Here is a 24,490-nt window from a genome sequence, read left to right as displayed (position 1 = left end):
TCTGCTCACATGTCGTCAATCAGAGCAAGTCACATAGCCATGTCAGATGTCAAGGGGGTGGGGGAAGTATAATGCTCCCCCAGGGAGTGTCAGAGAACATACTTGAATAATAATACAGTTTACCTATTACCTATTATAATATTATATAATAATAATAATATTACAGAAGGAAATAAGGATGATAGAAAAAAAATGTAGAACAAATAAGAAGCATCAGACTGAGTGGTATGGAGCAAGATGCAGTCTAAGGAGCTCTCAGGCCCTCAGCAAGGAGTGGATGTGAAGGAGGTGAGGGCGCGGGCCAAGCAGACTCTCAGGAAAGAGCATTCCAAGGAGATGGGACATCCATAGGCAAGATCTGAAGTAAGAACAAGCCTGGAACTCTGGAGGAACAGTAAGGAAGCCAGTGTGGCTGGAGTGGAACAGCAGAGCATAGTAGGAGTGGAGGTGATTGAGGCGATGAGTGGGAGCAACAGGAGTTTGTTGTCATTGTAAGAACTTGAGCTTTGACACTGAGTGAGATGAGGAGCCAGGGCAGGATTTTGAGCCAAGAAACAGCTGATCTGACTTACAACCTATGTCATATCTTTGAAAGATCGGTGTGGCTGTTATATTGGGGACAAAGGGAAGAAGTAAGCAGACCAATTAGGAGGTCAATGCAAGAATCTACGCAAGTGATGATAGTGACTCAGACTAGGGGATAGTCGTAGAGGTGGTGGTAAGTGGTCAGATCCTGGATATTTTTCCAGGTAAAGTCAGTAGGATTTTTCTGACAGACTGGATAAGGGTGTGAGAGAAAGAGGAGCGGCAAGGACGATTCCAAGGATTTTGTTTGTTTCCCTGGGCAACTGGATGGATGGAGTCCTTAACTGAGAGGGGAAGAGGGTACCCAGGAGCAGCGTTAGTATAAGATGGGAGACCAGGGCTTTAATTTACAATGTCTTAAATCTGAAATGTCTGTGTGGCAAATAGGAAGATTTCACTCCACCCCGGGTGAAACACATCTCACTTTTCCACTGTCCAATGTCTTAGAATGCCCACTGGAGCCAGAGTCAAGAGACCCAGATGGCAATGCTGGCCTTACCCCTTAGAAGCTCTTCGATCTTGGTAAGAGACAGCATGCTTGTCTCTCCTCATCTATGCAGCAGGGCAATAAAACATGCCCACGGGGTTATCATGAGCCTTCAGTGACGTATGCACAGGGCAGGGCTCCACAAACCCAAACATGGGAGAGAAAATGGCCGTGCTGCTGCTGCAGCTGCTGTGGTCTCAGCAAAGGGCTGGCTGGCTGCTTTGGGATGAAATACACCAAGTAAGTCATGCCAGCGTCTCAAGATGCCAGGTATCGAAAACCATAATTTGGAAACACTGAAGTTATTGAATTTTTTCTTCCCTTGATAGGCTAATTTTTCATTCCAACCTGTTCCATTCTGGGATAAGCCCCTGTAGAATTCCTCAAGCAAGATGAGATCTTTTGGTGACTCAGACAAAATCCGAAATCACAAAATGCCCTGTGACTTTGCCTGAACGCTGTCCCACACCAGTTGGCCACTGGGACTGGGTCCGAGACCCTCAGGACTAGACATCACTGAGGCCCAGCTACTGCTGAGCTCTCTGCTCCCTGCCCTGGGGAGCAGCAGAGCACAGAAGGGGAGCTGGCCCTGGTGTGGTTTGGGGCAGGCCTGGAGGTGAGAAACAACCTTCCACTTAATCAGGTGGCCTGGGCAAGTTGCTCACCTTCATGAGACTCAGCTTTCACCTGTGTGAAACGATGATGATGACCTCATCTTGCCAAGTTTGGGGAGAGTGACGTGAAACATTGTGTGAGCAAGAGCCTGGCACATGGCAGGTGGTCAACAACTTTTCGTTTCCCTTCTTTCCCCTGACCCCGCACCCTGGCTCAGGAACACAGTCTACTCAGTTCTGTCTCTGCCTTTGGGATCCTGGGAGTATATTGTGTGAACAGCACCATATTATCTTCCAGATGTCAACTCAACATGCCCCAAAGCATCTTCTTTTCTCTCAAAAAACCTTTATGACTGGGGGGCTGGCCCCATGGCCGAGTGGTTAAGTTCGCGCGCTCCGCTGCAGGCAGTCCAGTGTTTCATCGGTTTGAATCCTGGGTGCAGACATGGCACCGGTCATGGAGCCATGCTGAGGTGGCATCCCACACGCCCCAAATAGAGGGACCCACAACTAAGAGTATACAACTATGTACCTGGGGGCTTTGGGGAGAAAAAGGAAAAAATAAATAAAATAAAACAAAACAAAAAACAAAACCAAAACAAAACAAAAAACCATTATGACTTGGTCATCCATAGACAACCTGGAATCTTATATCCTCTTGGTGAAATGAGGCCCCTAAATTTCCTATTGAAGCATAAAATAATTCTGTCAGCTATTTTGTTTGAAAATGACCTCACTGGAGCCTCTGGGAACTTCTCTTCATCCTAGTCATCTGAGCTTTGGTGAACTCACCTGGGCTCTCTGCACTTTGAAAAAGGCACTTTGGGAAGCGTTCTTCTTCAGTCTTCCTAAGGAGCCAACAGTTATAACCAGTGTGCAGGTGCGCACAGGCCCAATGTATTGAAACTTTGGGTAGTTATCTCAGCTATTTGTAAGGCAACTGTAATTATAAATTATTCATTAGAATCTTGGAGTCTAGGAGGAAAAAATATTTTCAGATATTTTGTTCCTTCTCAAAAAACAACAATGGTGAATCTTGGCTACTTAGAGAATCCAAAGTTGAATATTGAGATGAATAATGTGGTTTAAATAGTATACTGCCCTAATGAAGCCCTGTGTCATTATCATCCTTATAACATAAAATATGAAGGAGAAAAAATACCTCCTTTTTTGCTTATTACTTTAAGAATGAAATAACTCTAATAGTCTTTAATGAATGGCATCTTCTCTAAACACACTGCATCAGTGCACTCCTGAGGGCTTCTGGAATGGATTTACTGCTTTCTCTGAAAACTAGGGCATGACCTATTCATGCAATGTTGCTTTGATTCAAACACATTGGAATGAAAAATAACAATAATTTCCCATGCTAAAAATCAGCAACTCTGATGTACAATTTTGTTCCCTGTGTGATGAGATGGGAACAACGTGGATGTGTTTAGCATTGTCTCTTCTGTGAAAACAAGTAGATAACTGGGTTTTAACTTCTCACGACCCAGGAAATTACCATTTTTGCAGTGATGACCTGTATGGGAGAAAATCTGTGCCCTGCCTTGTATCCTCTTGGTCTACCTCATACTCTAGCCATTGCGACAGCAACCAGCTTCAGGCAGATGTAACCTGGCCAATACCTCCCATCTGCTGCAGCATATTTCTTGCTTTTTGACACCACAGCATGGAACACCTGCAGGAGCGTGGATCACCGGCAGGAGGGTGAATCACCTGCAGGAGTGTGGAACACCTGCTGGAGCATGGAACACCTACTGGAGTGTGGATCACCTGCAGGAGCCAGCCCAGTACTCACACAAGCATCACCTGAATGTGCAAGAGATTTAAGGCTACAAGGGGCAAGCCTTGAACAATCGGAGGTGGGAGCTGGTGAGTGAATGCTCTTCCCCCACTCTGAGTGCTCAGTCTACTCTGAAGCAAAGGCTACACAGCTCTTTAGGTGGCCGTGGTGGGATCAACCTGAGAATGCATCATTATTAGCTTCCCCCCTTCCCTGTTTCACTCTCCCTGATCCCTCATTCCTGTTTTCTAGGAACACTTCCCCAAATTAGAAAATTCTGGAAGCCAATTTAGGCAATAAGCCAGGCAAATATGTTAAGTAACCTGTGAAGGCTTATCAAGAGACTCAGAGAAGTCCGCTAGTCCAGCCCCTGCATCTAGGTGAGACCACAGCCAAGTCATCGACCAAAGAACCATTGTATTAAAAAAAGCTCTCATAAAAATGGAATTCTAAACTCTTCTTTAGTAATTCTACTAGGTATTCGGATCTTCATTGCAGATAAATGTTCCTGAATAAAAGGCAAGAGATACAGAGGCCTGGATGTTTGATGTAAGCCCTAGTGTCTATAATTGCATGAGCCCATGAATGAGCTGACTGGATTTTGCTCTTTGCAGCAATGCTAGCTCAGTTTCATAAGAGAAGTTCAGTGACAATTTAGTTCTTTTTACATTTCGTCTCTTTCCAGTGCATGACAAGTAGATCTGACTAATTACTCTCCTTGTTGGACATGCCAAAAATTCAGTATCAATCTTTTAGCTGATTGACATTCTTTAAGCATAAATCAAATCATAAGGGGAAAATAAATATACCTTAAAATGTGGTTTTTTTAACAAGACAATCAGGGGCTACAAAAAAGCACAGGAAATAGCTAATTTTACAGCACACTTTCAAGACGAGACAGTTATTAACACTTTATCATATTTGCTTTGAACCCATCATTTTAGTAAAAAAAAAACCTGCTATTTTTAAATAAAATATTACAGCCTAGCTAAAACCTCACCCAATGTCCATGTCCTTCCTCTTCTCTCCATCCTCAGGGATAACTCGATTCAGAAATCTGTATGTATCATTCCCACATGTGCTTTTGTACATCTTCTGCACAAATATGCACCCACAGACAATATATGAATCCACTGCATTCTAGCTCTTGTTGCTGTTAACAAGCCCAGTCGTACTTCTTGGTAAAAAACAAACAAACAAACAAAACAAAAACAAAAAATACCCCTCTTCTCTCTGATTATTTTTAAGATTTTCTCTTTGACTTTGGTGTTATACAATTTCACCACAATGTAAACAGGTATTTTAGAAAAATGTGTCATGCTTGAGACTCTTCTGAGCCCCAGAATTGTCTGGAGCACGGTGAGGAGCATGTGGCAGCCACAGAGAAGAAAGTGCACAGGTAAGAGAAGCGCCCCGCCCTCACCTAGTACTCCAGCCCAGAATCGTCTGGAGCACGGTGCAGAGTGGTGGTGGGGAAAGAGAAAGTGCACAGTCCTGCAATCGCCCAGGGCTCCACACAGAGAGATGAGCAGGGGCTGGGGGAAGCACTGGGGAAGGAGAGCACCCCTTCCCCAACCTGGTGCTCCAGATCTGCCATCGATCAGTCACTCAGGGAGAAAAGCATCAGTGGTTGTAGCTGGGGAGCCCCTGCTCATGCCGGGCCCAGAATACACAGCACCTGATCCTCATCTTGTGGTGGTACGTGGCAGCTGTGACCAGATAAGAGCACCATGAGGAAGTAAAAATCTACTCAATCGAGCAGTATGAGTAGGTATATTAAAGCTCCAGACCTGAAGGAAAGTGACAAGTACCCAGAAACCAACCCTGAAGGAACAGAAATTCATAACCTAGATGACAAAGAATTCAAAACAGCTATCATAAAAACACTCAACAAGTTACAAGAAAACACAGAAAGACAAATTAATGAATTCAGGAGCTTCTTCACAAAGGAGATTGAAACCATAAAGAAGAACCAATCGGAAATGTTGGAGATGAAAACCACAATGGATGAAATAAAGAAACACCTGGATTCCCTAAACAACAGAGCTGACAATATGGAGGAGTGAATCAGCCGGTTAGAGGATAGTACCATGGAAATGCTTCATAGGGAGGAGAAGAAAGAACTAAGACTAAAAAGAAATGAGGAAGCACTCAGAGAAATGTCTGACTCAATGAGGAAATGCAACATAAAGATTATAGGTATTCTAGAGGGGGAAGAGAAGGAGAATGGAGCAGAAAGCTTGTTCAATGAAATAATAGCTGAGAACTTCCCAAACCTGGGGAGGAAGCTGGAAACCCATGCAAAAGAAGCCTCCAGATCTCCTAACTTTGTCAGTATAAAAAGACCTACTCCGAGGCATATAGTAGTGAAGCTGGCAAAAGTCAAGGACAAAGAAAATATACTAACTGCGGCAAGGCAGAAGAAAACAACTTACAAAGGAACCCCTATCAGGCTTTCAGTGGATTTCTCAGCAGAAACCTTACAGGTTAGGAGAGAGTGGAATGATATATTCAAAATCCTGAAAGACAAAAACTTTCAACAAGAATACTCTATTCAGGGAAAACATCCTTCAGATATGACAGAGAAATAAAAACATTCCCAGATAAACAAAAGATAAGGGAATTCATTGTCACAAGATGCCCCCTACAAGAAATTCTCAAGAAGGCCCTCATACTTGAAAAAAATAGGAAAGAGGCGACAAAACCCTGAGCAAGGAGATGAATACATGGGCAATATTCAGAAAACAGCAGCTCTCTATCAGATCAGCTTAGTAAACATTTTAACATCACAGATAAAGAAAAGGAAAACAGCAAAACAAAAATGATCTCATCATTTTAACCACAAACTCACAACACAGGATTGAAAAAGATATGACAAAAATAACTTATAAGGGGAAGAGGAAAGAGATGGAATCAGTATAGTCTAAGGAAATGAGAGGCTATCAGAAAATGGACTATCTCAACTACAAGATTTTTAATACAAACCTAAGGGTAACCACTAAACAAATAATTAGAACAGAAACATTTATGATAAACAAGGCGAAAACGAAGAAAACCAACAGAGGAAACTACCTAATCAAATTGGTAGACCAAAATACACAGGACGAGAAACAAAGGAAGTGCAGAAAAACCAGGAAACATGATAAGATGGCAGTATTAAGCCCTCATATACCAATAATCACTCTAAAAGTAAATGGTTTGAATTCTCCAATCAAAAGACACAGAGTGGCAGGATGGACTAAAGAACAAGATCCAACAATATGCTGCCTCCAGGAAACACATCTCAGCTCTAGACACAAACATAGGCTCAGAGTGAAGGGATGGAAGACAACACTCCAAGCTAATGACAAACAAAAGAAAGCAGGTGTTGCCATACTTACATCAGACAAAGTAGACTTCAAGGTAAAACTGGTAAAGAGAAACATAGAGGGGCAGTATATAATGATAAAAGGGACCCTCCACCAAGAAAACATAACACTTACAAGCATGTATGCACCCAACACAGGAGCACCAAAGTACGTAAAGCAACTATTAACAAACCTAAAAGGAGATATCAACAACAACACAATAATAGTAGGGGACCTCAACACTCTACTTACATCAGTGGATAGATCATCCAGACAAAAAGTCAACAAGGAGATATGGGAATTAAATGAAAAAACTAGACCAGATGAACTTAACAGACATATATAGAGCACTCCACCCACAAACAGCAGAATATACATTCTTCTCAAGTGCATATGGAACATTCTAAAGGATAGAGCATATATTGGGAAACAAGGCAAACCTCAATAAATTTGAGAAGATTGAAATCATATCTACTATCTTTTCCGACCATAATGCTCTGAAACTAGAAATCAACTACAAGAAAAAAGTTGGAAAAGGAACAAGAATGTGGAGAATAAACAACATGCTACTGAACAACCAATGGGTCACTGAAGAAATAAAGGGAGAAATCAAAAAATATTTGGAGACAAATGAGAATGAAAACAGACCATACCAACTCTTATGGGTGCAGCAAAAGTGGTCCTTAGAGGGAAATTTATAGTAATGCAGGCCCACGTCAACAAACAAGAAAAAGCTCAAAAAAACACTGTTAAACTACACCTAACAGAATTAGGAAAAGAAGATCAAACAAAGCCCAGACTCAGCAGAAGGAGAGAAATAATAAAAATTAGAGCAGAAACAAATGAAATTGAAACAAAAAAAGACTGTAAAAACGATCAGTGAAACAAGGAGCTGGTTCTTTGAGAGGATATAAGGAACTGACAAATCCTTAGCCAGACTCACTAAGAAAAAACGAGAGAAGCCTCAAATAAATAAAATTAGAAATGAAAGAGGAGAAATTACAATGGATACCACAGAAATACAAAAGATTATAAGAGAATATTATGAAAAACTATAGGCTAACAAACTGGACAATCTAGAATAAATGGATAAATTCTTAGACTCTTCCAACCTCCCACAACTGAATCAAGAAGAAATAGAGAATCTGAATAGGCCAATCACAAGTAAAGAGATTGAGACAGTAATCAAAAACCTCCCCCAAAATAAAAGTCCAGGACCAGATGGCTTCTTGGGAGAATTCTACCAAACATTCAAAGACAATTTATTACCTAGTCTTCTCAAACTATTCCAAAAAATTGAAGAAGGTGGAAATATTCCTAAGACTCTCTCCCTGATCCCAATCATCACCCTGATCCCAAAACCCGACAAGGACAACATGAAGAAGGAAAATTACAGGCCAATATCGCTGATGAACATAGATGCAAAAATCCTCAACAAAATATTGGCAAACTAAATACAGCAATACATTAAAAAGATCATACACCATGATCAAGTGGGATTCATACCAGGGACACAGAGATGGTTGAATATTCACAAATCAGTCGATGTGATACACCATATCAACAAAATGAGCAACAAAAACCACATGATCCTCTCCATAGATGCAGAGAAAGCATTTGACAAGATCCAACATCTGTTCATGCTAAAAACTCTCAATAAAATGGGTATAGAAGGAAAATATCTCAACATAATAAAGGCCATATATGACAAACCTACTGCCAACATCGTACTCAATGGGGAAAAACTGAAAGCCATCCCTCTGAGAATAGGAACAAGACAAGAGTGCCCAGTGCCCACTCTCACCACTATTCTATTCAACATAGTACTAGAGGTTTTGGCCAGAGCAATTAGGCAAGAAAAAGAAATAAAAGGAATCCAAATAGGCAATGAAGAAGTGAAACTCTCAATCTTTGCACACGACGTGATCTTATATATAGAAAACTCTAAAGAATCCATTGGAAAACTATTAGAAATAACTAACAACTATAGCAAAGTTGCAGGGTATAAAATCAACTTACATAAATCAGTGGCATTTCTATACTCTAATAACGAACTAACAGAACAAGAACTCAGGAATACAACCCCCATTTACAATCGGAACAAAAAGAATACAATATCTAGGAATAAATTTAACCAAGGAGGTGAAAGACCTATACAAAGAAAACTCTAGGGCATTATGGAAAGAAATCGATAATGACATAAAGAAATGGAAAGATATTCCATCTACGTGGATTGGAAGAATAAACGTAGTTAAAATGTCTATACCACCTAAAGCAATCTACAATTCATTGAAATCCCAATCAGAATCCCAATGACATTCTTCACAGAAATAGAACAAAGAATCTTTAAACTCATATGGGGCAACAAAAGACCCCAAATAGCCAAAGCAATCCTGAGAAAAAAGAACAAAGCTGGAGGCATTGCAATCCCTGACTTCAAAACATATTACAAAGCTATCGTAATCAAAACAGCATGGTACTGGTACAAAAACAGGTGCTCAGATCAATGGAACAGAGCTGAAAGCCCAGAAATACAACCACACATTTACAGACAGCTAATCTTTGACAAAGGAGCCTAGAGCATACAATGGAGAAAGGAAAGCCTCTTCAATAAATGATGTTGGGAAAACTGGACAGCCACATGCAAAAGAATGAAAGCAGATTGTTATCTTTCTCCCTGTACAAAAATGACTCAAAATGGATCAAAGACTCGAAGATCTGAAACCAGAAAACTTCTAAAAGAAAATATAGGCAGTACACTCTTTGACATCAGCCTTAAAAGGATCTTTAAAAATACAATGTCCACTCAGACAAGGGAAACAAAAGAATAAATAAACAAGTGGGACTTCATCAGACTAAAGAGCTTCTGGAAGGCAAAGGAAACCAAGATCAAAAGGAAAAAACAACACACGAACTGGGAGAAAATATTTGAAAAGTCGAATATCCAAAAGGGGTTAATCTCCATAATATATAAAGAACTCACACAAATGAACTACAAAAAAAAACAAACAATCCAATCAAAAAGTGGGCAGAGGATATGAAGACGTTTTTCCAAAGAAGATATACAGATGGCCAATAGGCACATGAAAAGATGCTCAACATCACTAATCATCAGGGAGATGCAAATCAAAACTCCACTTAGACATCATCTTACACCTGTTAGAATAGCTATAATCACCAAGACAAAAAATAACAAATGTTGGAGAAGATGTGGAAAAAAGGGAACCCTCATCCACTGCTGGTGGGAATGCAAACTGGAGCAGCCACTATGGAAAACAGTATGGAGATTCCTCAAAAAGTTGAAAATAGAATTACCATATGATCCAGCTATCCTACTACTGGGTATTTATCCAAAGAACTTGAAATGAACAATACAAAGAGACTTATGCACCCCTATGTTCATTGCAGCATTATTTACAATGGCCAAGACATGGAAGCAACCCAAGTGCCCAATGACTGATGACTGGATAAAGAAGATGTGGTATATATATACAATGGAATACTATTCAGCCATAAAAAGGCATAATCATCCCATTCGCAACCACATTGATGGACCTTGAGGGTATCATGTTAAGCGAAATAAGCCAGACAGAAAAAGATGAACACCATATGATTTCACTCATATGTGGAATATAAACAAACTTATGGACAAAGAGAACAATTCAGTGGTTACCAGGGGGAAGGGGGGACTGGGCACAGGGCTGTAGGGCACACTTATATGGTGTTTGACAAATATTAACGTACAACTGAAATTTCACAATGTTATAAACTATTTAGACCACAGTAAACAATTTTTTTAAAAAATGTTTGTTATATTTTATCCAATGTTTCTAAATGTTAAGAGGGAGAGAGATTTTATACCTGTTTGATATTACTGGAGCTAGAAGTGCAGGACAACATATCTTAAAATATATCTTTTTGGGGCCAGCCCAGTGGTGCATTGGTTAAGTTCATGAGCTCTGCTTTGACGGCCTAGGGTTCGTGGGTTCACATCCCAGCAGCAGACCTACATACCCGCTCATCAAGCCGAGCTGTGGCAGCATCCCACATACAAAATCGAGGAAGATTGGCAACAGATGTTAGCTCAGGGCCAGTCTTCCTCACCAAAAAAAATCTCTCTCTATATATATATATCTTCTTGTGAATTCCTCTCTCTCTCCAGATATATTGAAGATTCTACTAGAGTCTTAATAAAAAGCAATAGCTAGAAAGTCAGAAGTTAGGTTCAGAAGTACCTTGGGGACAGTATTTGCTGATCCACTGGTTGCAGGTTATGAATATAAAATGCCGGCATTTCAAGTCAACGCATCTATCACTCACCTGCCTGAAGATTTTCAAAAGGGACCTTCCGTTAGAGACTGCAGTAAACTTAACACAGTGCCCAGAGGTGATATGAGGTTGGATCCCAGAAACTGCTGAGCGATGATGGGGGGAAGGTGGGAGTTGGGAGGCAAAGGTTGAGCTCCACAAGAGGGCCCCTGATGTGCAGAAGTCTCTCTCCATCCCACAAACCCCTGAGTTGCTTTGTGAGCTCTGACAATTTTATGTCAGGACTGATGCAGGACCAGGCGACCAGCTTCAATGTGCAGCAGCCCAGAGAGTTCCAGAAGGTCAGAGACTTTTCTGACATCCTTATTGCTGTGCTCCAGGGCCACTCACAGTGCCTAGGATAAGCAGATGTTCCATAAATACTTCCCGAATGAATGGAAAATCTAGTACACTTCCAGAGGACTGAAGTGCTCTGGCTAGAGAGGCAAGGGGAGGGGGAACCAAGGGCAAGTTTAGGCCGATTTACTGGGACTCCAAAGAGGCCTTGGTTCTCAACCCCCTTCGCTTGCATGAGCCCTTCTAAAGCCCCGGATGGGCCCAGTCACGTGTGGACAAGATCATACGTTTTGCGTAAAATTTGCAATCGGGTAAGACTATTGTCTCTTTCCGTTATGAATGCCTCCCACCCCACACACTTCCCCTGGTGTCAGGTCATTTGGGGATCATGGTCATGAACATTTTGGTATCCAGATATAGGGAATTTGAGATGGGGATATATTTTGTTTGGGTTTATTAGGACATCATTACGTGGTTCACAGTCTCTCCTCAGCGGAGTTAAGCTGTTGCTACCTGTTCCAGCGTAGGCAGGATCTCCAGAAATCCTCCTACCAGCTCCCGGTGCCGATTCAACCTGCACCCTGCAACTTGATGGCACAGACGGGACACGGATGTGCTCCACAGCGCCCCACACCTGCAGGATGTGGCAGTGTGTGGAGCCGGAAGCTGGTCGGCCAACCTTCTTTTGACATCTGATGTATAACGGTGTATGTGGAGGAGGAGGTTTTCATTGACACCTGATCAAAATCGAAGTTCTCTCCCACCAGGAATGTGTTTGTGAATGCAGCATAAACGATTATAAATGTATCATCAATTGGTTTTCTTTTTTTGATAGGAATAGCCAAAAAAATAGAGTTTATCAGAATTCCTGCGGTTATATGGCACAAACTTAAGGCAACACTATAAACAGCAAGGCCGTCTAGGTGCGACGCCTCTTATTTTGTGCACCCAACTATCAAAATCATGCTGGAGGAGAGACTGAGTTATCTGTCTATTCTCTCTGTATAAAGCGACATTACAAAATCGTCATCACATGTAGAGGTCATCAAAGACAATGCAGCCCAAACATGAAGGAAAAAAACATTGTGGGGGTTTCTTTTTCTGGATTCGGCGATGTTGTGGCATTTTTTCAGCTTTTGAAACGTGTAATTAGTTGTGATTTCTGGTATCATTCTAAATAAATATTCACTTTGGGGCCAAATTTTGTATTTGTAATTTTGTAATCCTTGTATTTAAAATGGCTCGGTAAATAGTATAAGCTTGAGGCCCACAAAACTTGCCCCCCACCCCCCGCCCCCGTCTGGAGCGCGCAGGTCCCAGGGACGAGACCGCACGGAGACCCCCTTCGGCCTCCGCCGCGGCGGCCCGCCGGCCTGCCCAGTCCAGCGGCCCAGGGAGGCAGCCCCCAGGGCCATCCCTCCAGCCTGCCCCTCGCGGGCCCCGTCCCGCCAGGACTCAGACTGGGCACCCTGGGGTGCGCTCCTCTCTGCCCTCCTCTCCCGGCTGCCGAGAATGAGGAGGCAGGAGCGTGCACAGCGCTGTCGGCGACAACGCTGGGTGAACAGGTAAGTTGTTATCCAAATAGAGACACTTTGCGAAGCGGAAGGGCCACTATGAATAGTTCGCCAGGACCATCTCAGCCAGACGACCTGGGCTCGCCCCCTGCTCTGCTTCCACGAGCCGTGAGCGTCTGGTTAGGGTGAACGACCAGCTCTGCACGGACTGCAGTTTCCCGCCTGGAAAATAGCAAGGACCACCTCATCACATTGCTATAAGGGGTAAATGATATCCACAACCATATCTACACATACTTAGGGAGGAGAGGGTGCTGCATAGACAGATCTATGTCTCTATGTACCTACACAGATAGGGATACCTATTGATATAGAGAGATATAGATATATTTATGTAGATAGCAGTGCACAAGCCTCAGACTTGGATACACAAGAAATAGCACATTTTCTTTAAGCTATCCTAACTTTCTTTTCAAGCTCCCCGTCTCTGCAGACGGGAGAATTCCCGACCAGTCTCTGGGGGCTCTGCCGCCGCCCCAGGAGACGTGCGGGTCCCGCGTGCCGCGCCCCAGGCCCGCGTCCCCTCCCCGCGGAGGGCGCCTCCCAGGCTGGTCGCCAGACGCGCTGCGAGCACCCTCCCTGCGGGCGCCGGGGCGGGCCCATAGCAGGCTCCTCCGCGCCCTCTGGGGACCCAGGGTCCTCATTCTCTGACAGGGAAGAAATCTTTCTCTAAATCCAGCTAGGGTGTTTTGTGAAAGCCTGAGAATCTGCCTTGCTTCCTTTCTCTGAAAATCATATATCAATTCCTCTAAGGGCTTTGGTCTTGAAAACGCCCAAATCAGAGAGAATTACCGTCGAGTTTTGCTTTCTCTCCTGCCACATTCCTCCCCAGAGGCTCTGAGCGATTGTGTTTGCTAAAGAGAGAAACAGGAGGGACCGCGAACTGGCCAGGTCCGGCGGCGCGCCCTGTCCCTGGAGACGGCGCCGCCCCCGCCAGGACGCTGCGGCTGGGCCCCAACCGCGGGAAAAGAGAAAAGAGCAGAATATCCCAGGGAGGCAAGGACTGGAAGGTTTGTGGGAGAAGCAGCTTAGGAAGAGCGGCATGAATGAAAGAGTGAGCATCTGGCGAGTCATTCGTTAAGTTAGGGGACAGGAAGAGAGGCAGAATTACTGTAAAGATAGCAAAATATGTTTCTGCCGCGAATCTGGGGGAAGAGAGCAAAGAGCGCAATCTCAAAGGTCAGAGAATATAAACTAATCCAGCGGAAGGTTCCTTAGAGATCGGGGAGTCAACACACCCCTCCGCCCCACCCCCACCCCCCAACATACAATCACAGCTAGTGAAACTGAGGCCAGAGTTGAGACCACTTGCCCAAAGCCCAAAACTACATTGACTTTAGTCGCAGGTATCTAACTCCACTGAGCGGCTTTTCACTCCAACTGTACTATATTACCTTCTCATGACTGAAAATAAAGAGGTTTGCAGAAGTCACTTGGCCTTGGGTTCAGATCCTGACTACTCACACTTACCTTTGTAATCTGGAGCCTCTTATCCGGCTCAAGACTCTACTCCTTCTGTAAAATGGGACTTATCTATAGTTCTGGATTGTTGTGAAGATTAAATGAGATACTAAATGACCTAGCACAGTGTCAGCACCTAGTAGCTGCTCATTGTAGACTGAGGATGTCAGGATTCCTTGGTAAGAACACAATATTGACTCCGCAAGTGTCTCGGCTTCCAGTTTTCCCAGACAGTTCATTTTGATAAACTACAAATCTTCACAAGATCCCATTTTTCTCTTTTTTAAAAAGAACACGTCAAAGATTTTAACTCATTAACTATTGAAGGAACAAGAAGATGTTAAAACTAATGCAAAGGAAAATGTAGAGGACAGACATCCATAGGCAAGGAGGAACGCTAATAGATGCACAACTGGCCACTTTCACGGCGCAGTCATCAGGTGCATCTTCACTGGACATTGCATTTCTTCTCCTCTTCCTCCTCCTTCCCCTCCTCCTCCTCCCTTCCCCCCTTCTGCTCCTCCCCTTCTTTTGCCCCTGCCTCCTCCCCCTCTTTCTACTACGACTTCTAATTTTTCTTCTTTTTTTTGGAAACAGCTTTATTGAAATGTAATTAATATATCTATTTGATATAGATATAGATAATAGATGTAATTCAATCATTTAAAGTGCACAATCCAATGACTTTTAATATATTTACACAGTTGTACAACCATGGCCACAATCGATTTTAAACATTTCATCACTTCAAAAGACACCCTGTACCCTTTAACTATAACCCCTGTCTTCCCATCCCCCTGCCCCAGCCATAGGCATCCCCTAGTTTACCTTCTGTCTCTATATTTATCTATTCTGGACATTTCATATAGATGGAATCATACAATACGTGGTCTGTTGTGACTGCCTACTTTCACTTAGCATAATGTTTTTGGTGTTCATCTCTCTTGTTGCAAGTATCAGTACTTCATCCCTTTGTATGACCAAATAATATTCCACTGTATGGCCTGTTTTCTCTTACACTGTGCTTTTAATGAGGTATTTCTCTTAAGAAGTAAAATATGGAAAACTCTGAGGTCTAATGGTTTAGAATGTTCTGTTTCTCTCCGGAAGGGCAGATACTTGATACTAATGTCAGTTTCCCCATCCAAGCCACGGGCTTCAATGTTCTTGGATTCTGGTTTGTTTTCTGAAATTTATATTTGCTTCCAAACAGATTAGCACAACCTGGTTAGAAGTATTTCCCACTTGGGTCACTGGCCAGTTTTTCACTGTGGCAGGCATCGTGGATACTTCCATGAACCCCATCTCTTGAAAACAACATAAAACAGAGGAGTTCCCAGTCCGATGTGGTGACCTGAGTTCTGGTCTGGGAGTAAGTTCTTAGAAATGTGAAAAGAAAATAAGGCAGCCTTCACCTCCTCTTGCCCTCTCAGCTATTCTCAGTGCGCTGTGGATGAGTGAAGCTTGCCTCCACAGCTCCTGCTAGCTCTTTATCTGCCCTTTCACCTAGCACTGCCAGCCCTTGGTGTTCTCTAGGGATGTTGTTTTTCCTTCAGATGAGGGAGAATCCTTGTAGACTACTTCATTCTTAAGAAATTAGTGATTCTGCAGAAGATTTACATTTCTAGAGAGGAGCCCAGAGAAAGGGCCCGTATGACTCGGACAGAACCTCTAATAGTGTGGCTTCTTGAAGCCCACCCTTTTAAACCAAGTGTGTAATCCTAGTTCAAGTGCAATTAAGATTTGAATTTTTCTTGCTTTTTTTTCATCCACCCCATCCATCCATCCACCCACCCATCCATCCATCCATCCATCCATTCACCCACCCATCTACCCATCCACCCACCCATCCATCCACCCATCCACCCATCCACCCCTCCATCCATCCACTCATCCACCCCTCCACCCCTCCATCCATCCACTCATCCATCCATCTAACCAACAAGCATTTATTCACTACCAGTTTGGCCAGTCTTCACGCCTAGTGCTAGGAATAGGAGAGCCATCTAGTTCAAAAGTTTCTCACAAATTGTATTGACATTATTTGTCTGCCTCCCCTGGCAGAGTTTGAATCTCCATCTCCTTGAGGGCAGGAGATATATTCATTCCCGGATGATCAAATGAATATTTGAAGAATAAATGACTGAATGCATGTCCAATACCCAGCATGGTGCCCGTGTCTGTGGGTGGTGTGGCTGAGGAAACCTCCCTGGGAGCGGCAGATCTCTGTAACATGGTGGCAGACCACAGAACGTGAGCTGGGCAGTTCATTAGAGCCCTTGATTACTCTTGTCAGGAGCTAAATGAAAAGGAATTCAGTTCAATGATTCCTTAACAACCACCACTGCTTATTTTTGCCTAAAGGAAGTCAATCTTTCCCCTTAAAGTCAGTTTTAGAAGGCTGCTTAGTCCCAGACAGACCCCAGAGTGGGGGGCAACAGATTTAGAGGTGACAGCAGCACTTCCTAGTCAAAGGACTCCTGGGAGAGCTAAGAATCAGTGCAGGAAGGCAGGAAAGAGCTGAGATGCTCCCCAAAAGCATTTTGAGAAAATAATTATATGCATCAAAGTTATAGGGAAATATTCATGCCTTTTTAACATAGATCAACTTTATTGAGAAATAATTTACACATAATAAAAAGCACCATTTTAAGTGATGAGTTTTGTCAAATGTATCCACTCCTTAACTATGACTAAACCCATAAAGCTCTCTTGTGCCTGTTTGGAGTCAACTTCCTCTTTCCCCCCTGCCTCACAAGCACAGATGTTTCCTAGGATTTCACATCAATTGAATCATAAGGCACATGCGCCTTTGCGTCAGCTTCCTTAACTCAGCATGCTTTTTAAATTGGTCCATGCTATCCTGTATGTCAATAGTTTGTTCCTTTCTTTGCTAAACAGAATCTCATTTTAGGAATGTATCACTCTTTGTCTGTCTATTCATCTGTTGGTGAACACTCGTACGTTTCCCGTTTCTGACTATTACAAAGCTTCTGTGACAACTGTGTACAAGGCTTTTTTGTACACATGACTTCATTTCTCTTGGGTAAGTACCTAGGAGTGGAATGGCTGGGTCATGTGGTACACGTGTGTTTAACTCTATAAAGTATTTCCAGTTTTCCAAGGTGGTGTCACCATTTTCCTCTGTGCCTTTTTTATGCTGTTCACATTTTAAAGTGTCCTGGGGTAATTAGGAATTCAGGGTAAATTGGTTCTCTCTCTCTCGAAGGGGATACAACCATGGACACAGACTGATGATGGAAGAACAGACACGGCCGAGGTAAGACAGTCCCCAGATGCTGGCTGAGAGTCTGACACAGCGGACAGAGCCCTGGCAGTGAGGCTTCTACTCATCACTGAGGAGACGTTTCGGGAGACTCAAGTGGGAGGCGGGGAGGGCTGGGGACCCAAGATGGGGCACAAAGACCTCAACGGAAAAAGCACAAAGGGACTACATACTATAAAAATATATTAAATGTATTATAAAAATATTATCACATATAAATATATGTTATAACATATATATATAACTTTTTAAATATATTGTTTCATTTCCTATCTGTGGAAATTCCTCTCATTCAAGGAAAATTCAACCCAAGGATAATCCTCATTCATTATTGCAAATTGGCATAGGAGCCCTTCCTAAATTTACTAATTATTTTATCAACAAGCACCAGGTTAAGAGAGTGCTGCTTTCCTGAGTGGACGCAGTAGCTTGCTGTACCCACCACAGTCTGTCCTGAAAAAGCTGCAGGATGTTGCCTTTTTCCAGTCTGCTTTGCTCCGAGACCAGCATGGTAACAGACGGCATGGGTGGCAGCTCTCTGCTCACAGCTCTAACGTGGGCTCACTAGAGACAGCTGTTTCATATTTGCAGCCCTGGGTGCTCACCTCCTTAATACAAGGGTATAGCAGAGCCAGACCCTTAAACCAACATGGTTCTTGAGAACACTCTTTCTGCAGAACTCAACACCCAGATTTCTAGTAAACAGTTCACTATCTCTTCAAAAGATTTGTGTTCCACATAAGGAAGATACTCTTAACCTTTGGTCATTGCTTGCTACCACTGGACAAGTTTATTAGGAGAAATGGTGGGATCTACAGCTCAAAAAGTTGTATTCAAAAGCAGAGGAAGGACTCAAGGCCCTCTTTGGGTCTGGGGTCACCGTCCCGAGACAAAGCATTGAAGGGTAGGCACAGGGCACTGGCTTGTCCAGGCTGCACCAGATATCTGCTGGGTGGGAGCCAGTGGAGGGTGGTTACAAAGAATTTGGGTTTCCAAGTTAACTAGATTTTGACTAAATCCCAACTGGGCTAGGAATACATTCCTTAACCTCAGGAAGCCTCAGTTCCTTCAGCTCTAACACATGAATAAGAACTGCTTGTTCATCATTGTTTTGAGGATTAGAGATAATGCACATAAAGCATTTAGTATACTGGCTGGAAAAATTACCCCTCACTCAGCACTAGTTAGTTTTTATTTATGCCTCAATTACTTCAAATATGGATGAGGTGGTTGAACTACATGATGTCTAACACTTCAAGATCTAACATACCATGCCTCAAAATTAAAACAACGTTCATCCTTCAGTTTCAAGTTGACCTTATACTAGTAGTAATGTTATAGTAGTAATAACTCTAAAAGATCTTAATCAATTAACAAATGTTAAACATGTCAGTATGTATAAGAGTACTAAAAGAACTAAATATTCTACAAAAATCAGTTCCAGGCAATGAAATGTGCTAGACAGATTAAGCGGGGCCCCTATAGAGCTTTTCCTTACGGTCAAGATCCAGACAAAGAAGTACTCAGGGGAGGTTTGAGGCCAACAAACCATACCGGGAATCCAGGAGGGAGTAAGGAACTAATTTAGGCCGGGAGGATGTTAAACAAGGTGAATTGAAAGCTAGAGTTCCCATCTTCCTCAGGGGGACTTCCACTGTCCTGGTCCTTCCAACATTCAAATAAAGCAAACATGGATTTCTCCAAATTTAGAAAGCTCCGTGGAGTAATTTCTTAGAGAACTTGCATGAAACTTCGGCTAGAATTCAGCTGCCTAGTGGGATCCCTCGGGGATCTGACAGCAGAAGCGCAGCACGAGAAGCCTCCTCACACCTTACCTAAAAGCCAGCGTTAAACTGGGATACAGCGAAAGCGACTTTCAGGTGAATCGAGACTATGGGCCTAACGACAGCAACGAGGGGAGCTAAGGGGAAAGGGGAGGTCGGAAGTCAGACCACAGAAAGTTCTTGGAAACTGGAATAAAAATGTGTTCAATTGAATCACTTATTGAGCAGTATGTGCTTACTATTAAGAAACTATCAGGAGCCAGCTATGCAAATAACTCCCTGGGAAGCAAGGCGGCACGTGGTCCATCCATCCAACACTCTCAATTTATTTGACTAATTTTCGTTTCTCTTATCTAGAATATAAGGTCTACGAGGGCAACGGTTTACATCTGTTCACTGCCAGAAACCTCAGTGCCCAGATCTGCGTTAGGCACTTAGCATGTATTTGTTGAACAGGTATGATCTGGCTATAACTGAGTACAGGGGTTATGAGAACACAACGAAAGGGAGGTTTTATAAGACAAAGAATCCAAGAAGGCTTTCTGAAGTAAAAAGGAAGGAGAACCACTTCATAGTCATAGACCACTTGGACTGGAAGGGCCTTGGACAAGAAGAATGATGCTCTCTGTTTTACAGACCAGTAGGAGGAGGAATGCATTTTTAATTACAAGGAATGGGTCCAGATCCCAACCTTCTCAGTATAGTTTCCTTTCAAAAGTGAGCATCCTGTCAGGTAATCTATAGCAAGCAAATCCAAAGACAAATGAAGGCATCAAAACGGCATGGATGTTTGGAAGTACAGGGTCTGTCCAGGAAATAAAGATGATTTTAGTGATTTAGAAGGAAGGAACATGTGCGTATGTAGTGGGGGAAGGAAAGAGAACAATGAGAGCATGTGGCACAGCCCTTTAGTGTGGCCAGTCAAGTGAGGGAAGTTTTATGAGGAGGTCGGCAGGACTCTGCAGAAGGGAAGGGATGAGGAAGCAGGAAGGGGAAGCAGCAGCATGCACAGAGTGATGAAGCAGCTCAAGGCTGCCAGGCACTTGGGGCAGAGTCTCTATCAGGAGTACACAGACACACGAGAGCGAGCCAGCTTCCGGAAGGCTCAAAAGGGCAAGCTGAGAAACAGAATGCTGAACAGGGAGATACTCAAGATTCTTGAGTACAAATGATATAACGAAAGAAAATGAGTCCAAATTGATAGTTCTCAAATTTAAGATTCCAAGATATTTCAAATTTTTTTGTTCCCTAAATATATCATTGTCATAAAGCTTTCTGATGATTCAGGGCCAGCTAAAAATAAAGGCCCTGTGTGCACATTACATTAGAGTTTTAAGCTAAGAGACTTATATTTACTATAACTTGCTAGGAAAACATTTTCTTCTTTAGTCAAAATAGTATAAAGTTTCACAATTATCACATATTAACTGGAACTGAAGGGTTCTTTCTTTTGCTAAGCCTTGGAAAATGGTATAAAAATAGTCACCTGGTAAACTGATGAAGTTCTACTAATCCAAATGGTAGAAGAAAAAAAATGTACAATCATTGTATGAAGTTCCAGAAACACTTTATTTAAAAATGGAGTTGTAAATGCATAACAAAATAACATAAGTAATAAATGTAACAAAAATAAATAAGGAGAATAATGTATTCATACAAAATAAAAATAACATAGTAAAAGGCCAAATGTTTATAATTGAACAAAACTGTGTAAACACTTAAACGATAATGTAAGTAGAGTAGATGCTAGTATTTTCCTACACAGCTCCTTACCTTCTACTTCCACGTGGATATGCTCAGTACCCAAACATTAACTAAAAGAGGGAACAATGGTGATTATTTGACTTTTTCTTCAAATGGACTGACCCTGTTTTAATGTGTCATTTATTCTTTCAAAGCATCTGTATCTTTCCATTCATGTTCTTCAAAACTTTTTTTCCATCTTCCTTTATTAGACAAAATGGGGAATTTAGCTTTATAAGGAGAATAGTTCAGTTACCCTTTTTCTTTTTAATTTAAAGAAAAATATGAGATCCATTATACAACAGATGTTTGTTTTTACATCTCTACAAAAAGGTTTTTTTGCATCTTCCTAACTGGCCCAACGGTACAGGATTTTAAAAAATCCTGTAAAGTTTTGAAATGTACGGAGTTAGTTTGTTTCTTAAAACAAATGTAGCACAGGATTATTGCTGAAATATTAAAGACCATTCCATAAAAGCTGCAAAAGTTGCAGTTTTAACCCTTATGAGACTGATGGGGTTAAGGGGAAAATCCAAGTCTACTAATAATATTTAACTGAATTAAGATTCACTCAAATTACAGTGTTCTGGAAACACAAAGATAAATTACTTTCCTTTTAAACTTATCCAAAGGTGAACTTACTGGAAAGAGAAAAAACAAGTGTATAGAAGAGACTTTTCACAGGCTTCCTGTTTAATAGCACAGGCCACAGCCTCTGTCGCTGTTGTCTTGCAGGGTCCTCATATGTGTCTAAGATTGAGACAGGATTTACTACTGGGTCCTACAGGGAAACACACAGAAGCAATTCATGGCTTGGGAGTGAAACTATCAACTAATCTTATGACTACTGGTTTTCCAAGTCTCCTAATGAAGAAAATTTTAACTTCATGATCATTTTAAGGGAAATTTTTTTTCAATTGTCACATATAAACTTGGTAACACAGGACCAATATACATGTTCTTAGTTTTAAAAATATACTCCACCTAAACTATCTGTCTAGTTTAACCTTTCTAGTTATCATTTGCGCTAAAGTGAGAGGCAAAATCTTACTTCCATTAAAAAAAAAACTGGAAAAAAGTGCCAAATTGATCTTTTCGAAAGTGGAGTAAAACACTGTGGGCTTAAAACAAATACAGTATTATCAATCTATGTACAAAAAAAGACGGTTAGTCCTTACTGATATATAGTACGTCCACCTACCACTCCCAGCAAATCTTAGTGCAAACATAATAGTTCTCTCCGTAAACCCCAAGACAATTTATGTAGCAACAAAGTTATAGAAATCACATATATGTTGGAAAATTTTAGAACATAAGAACGACTGTGTCAAAGGTCAGTTCGACTGTGGAGGGTAATAGGTCATTGTATCCAATGGTCATGAATACTAATATAAACCCTATTAATAAGAAGCAAATGTAAGTGTTTAACAAATCTGTACAGATGAAGAGGAAGTCCATTTCAGGGAGCAGCTTGGCACAGGAGACATGGGGGTCAGAAATGTTGGGTATTTAGTTTGCTTGTAGGTCACAGCATGGCTTAAAGAAAAAAAAGAAGATCTATGAAGGGAAAGGATGCAATTATATACTTCAATTTGAAAATCATAACACCACAAAAGGTGAAACTGCCACAATCTGCTTTTTCCTATATGTGCATCAAGTGGTTATCTAAATGGTTTGAAAGGATTAACATGACACCACATTATCGGTAAAAAATAAATAAATAAAATTAAGAAGACAGAGATAACAAGATTGTAGTCGACCAAGCTGTCTTGTTTTATATAACACTATGCTGCTTCCAATATTCCTAGTCATTCCACAGATAGCTACTTTTTAACAATCAACAGAAAGTCATTCATGTACTGTAACATCTTCCTCTTCCCCATCAGGGTTGAACCTATTGAAATGTATACTGAAATCAGCCTCAGACTCGGCATTCTCAAATTCAGCTGAGACCGAGAGAGCGGCAGCATGAAGAACCCTAGCTTCTGGCTGGCAAAGTGTCGGTGTCTGACCCGGGCTGCTGTGGTTATTCACAGGACTGGACTTCTGTTTTGGTGGAGATGGCAAGATAACACTGGGAAATCCCATGTTGTTCAGAGCCTCCAACGTCCCGTCCGGGTCAATCATAGCATTGATCGCTAAAGGGAAAAAAGGAATGGGGAGAAAAGATATAACTATAGGTGTAGTTCAGTTTGAATATGAACATTGCTTATGATTTGTATGACATTTTGACCGCTGATGCTTATGTGAGCTTAAATTTATTTAATCCTTTCTACACTGTATTTAAAACCCCACTTTCAATAACTCTGGGGCTGATGTACGCTGCAGACTGTGCAGACCTGAGCGCTTTCTCCGGCTCCTTGAGTAGGCTCACTGACGGGCATCTCAGTCTGTTGGAAGACTGGGATTAGAATTGTGGAATTCAGGAAAGATTTTTTTAAAATTTGCTTTCATCATTGTGAGAGGATAGTGAAAATAATGGTTATGATTTTAATAAACACTCCTAGCCATATTTATCACTCAGATAATTGGGGATTAGTTGCTAAGATGGGTTTCAGAGTAACCTGATGGTTGGGGAGGCCAGAAGAATACCAGCATACTTTGAACGCTACCACAGCTTGCTGTCCTTCATCCTGGTGAGAGTGCTGGAACATCAGCAGCGTGCAAGGGTGCATGTGCCACTGAGCCATGAGGATCCCCTCATAGCCTGGATACTAACATCCCATGGCAGCCGGGCAGGCCAACCAACCTTGCTACCTCCATAGGAGGGGCCGGTTAAAGAGCAGCTTTCAATCCTTGAGTGGATGAGGGAAAATCTTAGGCACTAAGGAGCTGGGAGAAGGAAGCACCATAGATATAAGAATCACTTAAGACATCCTTTTAAAAGTATATCCCCAATCTACCGCTAACAATCATCATGTTAGCAAGCCATTTTTACTCATGGGGGTACGTCATAACGCCTAGGTGTGCTGAGGGTAAAAAAAGGTTAAGAATCACTTCGCTAGGACCAACATACTATGCCTATAATAATTCAATCAATAAAGACTGAGTAGAATTAGCTGTTGACTCTGGAATCAGCTTGTCAATACCACTGGGGACTTCTAAGTCAGGACATACATAGTATGCATTAGTGCATGATTAAGATCTGACATACTCCAAAACAATGTCCCTGTCAAAGTTTAGGAGCCAAATAGTCTCTTTCTTTACTTCTTTCT

The 24,490-nt window shown here is 42.0% G+C and overlaps 1 protein-coding gene and 1 long non-coding RNA gene across 21 annotated transcripts in view; one reads left to right on the top strand and one right to left on the bottom strand.

Moving 5' to 3' along the window:
- The first annotated feature begins 17,284 nt into the window (after positions 1–17,284).
- Positions 17,285–19,994, top strand: LOC139080623 (uncharacterized). Its single transcript, XR_011535268.1, has 3 exons — positions 17,285–17,508; positions 17,692–17,742; positions 19,890–19,994. It is a non-coding gene; the product is annotated as an uncharacterized lncRNA (long non-coding RNA).
- Positions 19,995–21,082: 1,088 nt separating this feature from the next.
- The window catches only part of CEP170 (centrosomal protein 170), a 145,309-nt gene continuing 141,901 nt past the window's right edge, over positions 21,083–24,490 (bottom strand). For 11 of the 20 annotated variants that reach the window (XM_070602124.1, XM_070602129.1, XM_070602133.1 and 8 more), the window contains one exon: positions 21,083–23,413. In XM_070602124.1, the coding sequence (XP_070458225.1) occupies positions 23,124–23,413 (290 nt within the window). In that variant the 3' untranslated portion in view covers positions 21,083–23,123. The remainder of the gene's footprint in view (positions 23,414–24,490) is intronic. The other 9 variants (XM_070602146.1, XM_070602130.1, XM_070602132.1 and 6 more) reach the window with 1 other exon arrangement.

Source organism: Equus przewalskii, chromosome 31 (genome assembly GCF_037783145.1).
Source record: "Equus przewalskii isolate Varuska chromosome 31, EquPr2, whole genome shotgun sequence".
Taxonomy (NCBI): domain Eukaryota; kingdom Metazoa; phylum Chordata; class Mammalia; order Perissodactyla; family Equidae; genus Equus; species Equus przewalskii.
The sequence above is the reverse complement of the archived record's forward strand: the minus strand, read 5'-3'. Positions and strand labels throughout refer to the sequence as shown.